The 6,261-nt window shown below is 40.2% G+C and overlaps 1 protein-coding gene across 1 annotated transcript; it reads left to right on the top strand.

Moving 5' to 3' along the window:
• Positions 1–200: 200 nt before the first annotated feature.
• LOC149114629 (uncharacterized) lies at positions 201–1,297 on the top strand. Its single transcript, XM_089284037.1, has one exon. The coding sequence runs from the start codon at positions 220–222 to the stop codon at positions 1,231–1,233; it is 1,014 nt and encodes a 337-aa protein (XP_089140163.1). The 5' UTR covers positions 201–219; the 3' UTR covers positions 1,234–1,297.
• Positions 1,298–6,261: the final 4,964 nt, after the last annotated feature.

Below are 6,261 nucleotides of genomic sequence, written 5' to 3'. Positions count from 1 at the left end.
TATCCCAGTATCCTACGATGTCACCTCTTTATTTACCAATGTACCACTGGATGAAACTATCCAGATTTTAGCTGACAACGCTTTCAGTGATGACTGGTTCAACAGACCCATGAACTGAACCTATCAAGAGACCAGCTAATTGAACTACTCAACGCAGCCACTACGAATGAACTATTTCAGTACAATGGAAATCTCTATGAGCAAACAGATGGGGTCGCAATGGGATCCCCTCTTGGTCCTCTGCTCGCCAATGTTTTTATGTGCTCCATTGAAGACAAACTCAATCAAGATTGCAAATTGCCCTCCTATTATCGACGATATGTTGATGACACCTTTACCATCATGCCTGACATAGCATCAGCCGAAATTTTTCTTGACACCTTAAACCATTGCCACCCATCAGCAAAGTTTACTATGGAGGTGGAACGGAATGCCTCGCTTCCTTTCATCGGTGTTCAACTATTAAACTTAGCCCCCAGAATCAAGACCAAGGTCCACGTAAAACCAATCAACACGGGCCTTTTACTCCACTACCAGAGCCACGTCGACATTCGGTACAAGCGCAGTCTAATTACCACCATGTTAGATCGTGCTTACCGCATATCGTCCGACTGGTCGTACTTCTCACAAGAATGCGATCGACTTGAGACGGTTTTCTTAAAGCTTAAGTACCAGAAGCACTTATTCAATCTGGCTGTCAAGCGATTCGTAGATTCCAAGGTAGCAGACCAGCAGCACATTCCATCAACCGACACGACTACACCCCCCATCCGAATCATCAGACCATTTAAAGATCAGGTCTCTGCTAATGTAGTGAGAAAACGCCTCACAGACCTTAGCTCAAAAATCAAGACCACCATTCAGTCCGTGTTTGTCAGCAGAAAACTCAACCAAGACCTTAAAGTTCGAGAAGTCAAGCCAGCCACTGTTAACCAACAATGTGTAGTTTATAAATTTCAATGTAACCTGTGTGATGCAGGATATGTTGGTTACACTCGCAGCCACCTCCACGAACGCGTTGATGAACACAAACAAAAATCGTCGTCAATTTGTAAACATTACTTCAGCGAACATAATTCGAATGTACCACCTTGTCTTTCAGAACAATTTCACGTGCTTGCCAAATGTACTAACAAATTTGATTGCCTAATTAAGGAGATGCTTTTTATAAGAAATCTTAAACCATCCCTAAACGTGCAAACAGATTTGATTCGCGCAAAGGTATTCACTTGAAGAATTTGTGATCCTTTGTTATTATGTTAATTTGTAGAGACTATAGAAATCAAATCATCGATATCGCATTATTTGTTGACTTTGCCTTGAGAATGGTGTCACGATGACGCCGAAACGTCGGCTTTTAACGTTAATATTCGCTTGTTTATACTTTAAGAAATCGTTATTAAATTGAATTACATTGTGTATTGGAAGGAGAGGAGAGGGACACATCTAGATAAACTAATTTCGTGCCCCTAAAAGTTATGTATAACTTGAGATTATTAATAAAAAGAAAAAGAAAGAAAAAGAAAAAGAAGAGGAAAAATGACAAAATAGCTCAGAAAGTTATAAAGAGATAATGTTTTCATTAGTATTGAGCAAGGTACCAGCGTAAAAGTGCTTTTCTAAACATTTTTTTAGATGGTTTGTCTCTAATGGATTGCGGAATATTATTCCAAAAGAAACTTCCAATAATGCTGGGGCAAAATCTCCTAAGATTACTTCGAAATGAAGGTATTGCAACTTGGTTGGATGATGCACTACGGGTACTGTAATTATGTAGTTCAGATACTAATGAATCAGGTAAATTAGGAAACTTATCATGGTGGAAATAATCATAAAAAAGCATACACGTGTTCAGTTTATCAATATCAGGAAATTTCAGAAAGCCTAAGGATGAGTAGTGTGGAGTTATTGATTCCATTAAAGGAACATCATTTATAACACGAACCGCTTTGCTTTGTAATTTTACGATTTGAGACACTGAAGCGTTATAATTATTTTCCCAAAGTGTACAAGCATAGGTAAGGTAAGGATAAATAAGAGAATAATACACACTAATAAGTGTTGCTTTTGATACATAATGTTTCAACTTAACCATTATATTTATATTTTTGCTAATTTTGCCACATATGTAGTCAATATGGTCATGCCAAGTAAGGTGACAATCAATATACACACCAAGATATTTTACACAAAAGGACTTCTCTAAATGAACGTTTGCTACAGTTAGTGGTGGATAAAGATTGTAACTTTCCTAATGTCATTTCCGAGGCTTTTAAATCGGCCAACGCCGACCTAGAGATATCCTAGACGAGGAAATTCAAGAGGAAGATAGATTGCAACACTCGGTCCAGAAATATGGCTAATGCCATTTCCGAGGCTTTTAAGTTGGTTAAAGCCAACCTATAGAGATTTCCTATGACGGAATTTCAAGAAGAAGATATCCTTAGCTGCCATGCAAGAAGGATTTGCAACAGTATCCGGAAATATGGCTAAGGCCATTTCCGAAGCTTTGCCGACCTAGAGATTTCCTGTCACGAGGAAATTTAAGAGGAAGATATCCTTAATACGAGGGCAAACCCCCGCGAAGTAGAAGTGGCAAGAGGCTAATGGCAAACGCCAAAAGCGTATAGTCACTATAGATTTGGACGCGTCTGTCGGACAGTTGCTCGACACGTCCTATCCTCCCTCTAGTGAGGGTAAAAGCCAAGTGTTTAGCAGCAACAGGATCTGCAAAAGGAGGAAATTAAACTGATCCAAAGGTGGACTCAGAACTGGCAAGCGTATCAATACATCAATGAAAGACAGACTGCCAGAGGGAAAACTCTCGGAAAAGATGAACAAATATCATCGCCCTCAGAATTGTGAAAGCCCGACAAAAGTATGTGTAAACCAGGCTGTATGGGATAATTTGAGCCCATCTGTACGTTCACAAGACGTTAAAATGCAAAAGGAACGTCTTTGTTTAAAGGCATATGTGCCTTGAGATGCATGATTAACAAACTTGTTGAGCAAACAATACCACTACCTGTTAGAAGTGAGCTGCTTCAAGAGGCTACAGATGCCTTTGCTTTGTTGGCTAATGCTAACACTGAGCTTAATCAAAGGCATGGAGAGTGATAAAGCTTTACTTACATGATGATTAAATGCATCAATGCTCCTCATCCATCCAAACACAGACTAACTGTTTGGGAATGATCTACCAAAGCAGGTAAAGGACTTGACAGCAGTCAACTGTTGGAAAAAAGGTCACCGATCACACGGTAGTGGTCCATTTGCCTGACCCCGTACTGTATATGTCTAATGACTGTGTTGCAGGATGACTGAAATAAATTTCATCACAGTGGCAGAATATTACTTCTGGCCCCTTGATTCTTGATAGTATCACTCACTAGAAAATTGAAATTGCAGTTGGGTTTCCACAGCGAGATGCTATTCCAAGGGAAATATGCAATCCCTTCAGGAACAACACATTACTCAGAGTGAAATTGTAAAATGTATATTTGTATAAAGGAGTTATTCAAGAAACTACCCACTGTGAAGGGGAATATGTTTCTAGTGTGTTCATCCTCCCTAAGAAGGACGGCACTTATATGCTCATTAAATCTAAAAAGCCTTAATGAGCATGTGCAGTACCATTTCAAGATGGATACTCTGCAATCTGCTAACAGGCTTATGAAACAGAATTGCTACAGAGCGTTAGTTGATCTAAGAGATGCCTATCACTCGGTGCCCATTGATAAGGAATATTAAAAGTTTCTTAAGTTCAGATCGAGAGGAAACTTACTTCAGTTGACTTGTTTACCTAAGGGACCGTTCATTTTTTATAAGGTAGGGGGGGGGGGGCTGGTGGGATTTGGGGGGGGCATGCGAAAAAAATGGCTTTCGAGGGGGGGCCATCCCAAAAAAATAAGGGAAAAAGGGGGGGTCACGTGAAATATTTTAGTAAAACTTTAAAATGGCATAATGTTTGAATATCAAAAAAATTGCTATAGAATAAACATAGAAGGCAGGATACACATTTATTACAAACTTTCCTTCTGCTTTAAAAAAACGTTTGGCGACAAAAAGCATTTGTAGCTACTGAAAAGAAGTATTTAACACTGTTATTTTCGAATGCAACTTTCACTGGCACTCATCTTCATCTTCGCTGTCGTCGAGTTCTTCGTCGCCGTTTGTGCTGCTATGGGAGTCTCTTTCACCAATGCTGCAAGAAGCAGCAATGCTTTCCGTCAGTGTGTACTCTTCAGGGTACATGAAGGTGTAAACATAATCTCTGACTTCCTGCTCAAGGTTGGTGGTGATTCTGCTTCTTGCAGCTTTGGTGAAATAATTCCCTTCCAAGAGCTGTGCGATGTATGGCCCATCTCCTCTAAATAACGACGTGGCAACATCCTCAACTTTAATACACTCTTCCGGGACGGCCGTTCTAGGAGGGTACACAAGGCATTGTGGAAGATCATTTCCTAGCGGGTTTCCAACACAGATTCCATAAACTCGTTGGATGTTGTTTTCAGTCCGCTTCCTCTTTCTTTCATTTGACTTTCTGCGGTTTTCTTTTTTCCTTCTCCTTTTGTTGATGTGTTGTTTGAGTATGCCCTTGAATATGCTGTTGTAATTGCTCTTCTTATTTTCTAGTGCTTCCATGTCCTGCGTCACCTTCGTCAACTTAGCTTCTATACATTTGATCTGTTTTACATTAAAACTGTGGGCAAATTCTTCGCCCTGCTTTAAAGCAGGCCCATTGGACTGAAAGAGAGTGGAATCGTGTTCCTTTACATCTTTCAATATGACATTCAACTTTTTCACCATTGCTCTGTGCTCTCACCCAGAGAGCGTTGCTCTATTTGCAGATAAGTTTATTGTCAAATCAAAGTTTGTGGTGGATTATCTTCAGCATCTTGAAGTGCTGGAATTTAAAAGGAAAAAGAGAGCAGAAGAAAAGGAAAAGTTAAGTAGGGACGCAAAAGATAAATCATATGAGGATTATCCTTCGACTGAGTTGTGCGAAGATTTAACCAAGCTTAAAAGGCTACGTGTTCCAGAACTAAACAAGTACTTGAACCACCACGGGCTGAAGCAGCATTTGAAAAGCAGCAAGAGTGAGAAAGTAAAGGCAATTGTAAGACATTCATGCTTGCAGCAGAAGAGTCCTCTCGGAGCTGGCCAACCAACATTGAGAAATGCCAGGACATTGACACAAAATGACAACAGAGCAAGTGCTGACAACAGTGAAACGGATGAAAGTGACAATGATGAGTATGACAGTGATGCCATTGACTCTGGGGGAGAAGATGACTCAGATGACGTCATTCTTGCATTCATTAATTCAGATGAGGAAGATGCCAATGAGAGGCCAAATGCCACACGCTCAGGGCGAGCCATAACTAGGAGATCCGAAATTGACTTCTCTTTCTTTTGATTTGTTTTTTAAACAACAGCTCTCTGTAGTATAGGGATTGTAAATATTGTCTTCATAGTGAGCACAATAACGTGAAGTAGGGGGATTATAGAGAAATATTAAAAAAGTTGAAATCTAGAAATTGTTTGTTTAATTTTCTTTTAGGGGGGTCATCCCAAAAAATGACCGCTATAAGGGGGGGGGGCATGTGAAAAAATTGGTAAGTTGAGGGGGGATCATGCGATTTTCAAATGGTGCTTCCCAAATCCCACCAGCCCCCCCTCCCTCGTAAAAAATGAACGGTCCCTAATGGACTTTCTAATGTGCCCTACGCCTGTTTACGAAAATCTTCAAACCTATTTATGCTACTCTTAGAAAGAAAGGGCATTTAAATGTGGGGTATATTGAGGACTCGTATCTACAAGGGGGTACGATACGTGAATGTCAGTCTAATGTTACTGATACTTGTTGCTTATTTACAAGATTGGGGTTTGCTATACACTCTGTGAAATCAGAGCTTGGACCAGTTAAGACACTTGTTTTTTCCGGGTTTTTGTTCTGAATTCTGTCAGTATAACTGTGGTGGAATTGCTAAGCCAGACATATTTCAACAAGTTACAAGACTGTGATTGAACCACCTTTTGACCTCCTTTAGGCTAAATGTACAGGTGTCTTGTCATGCATCCTGGAGACCTGATCCTGGCACAACTTATGTGGATGTTTTTTCGATTACATGGGAAACACAATTTTCTATGTTTTCCCCCTATTTAGTTTGTTTGCTCATTGCCTGCACAAGATAGTGAGGGTGGAAGCAGAGGGCAACTGAGCATGCTCAAAATGCCAGGGAAAGAGCATGAGATTCC

This window comes from Orbicella faveolata, unplaced genomic scaffold, assembly GCF_042242905.1.
Source record: "Orbicella faveolata isolate gen_17 unplaced genomic scaffold, um_ofav_v1 contig_13, whole genome shotgun sequence".
NCBI classification, from domain to species: Eukaryota; Metazoa; Cnidaria; class Anthozoa; order Scleractinia; family Merulinidae; genus Orbicella; species Orbicella faveolata.
The sequence above is the reverse complement of the archived record's forward strand: the minus strand, read 5'-3'. Positions and strand labels throughout refer to the sequence as shown.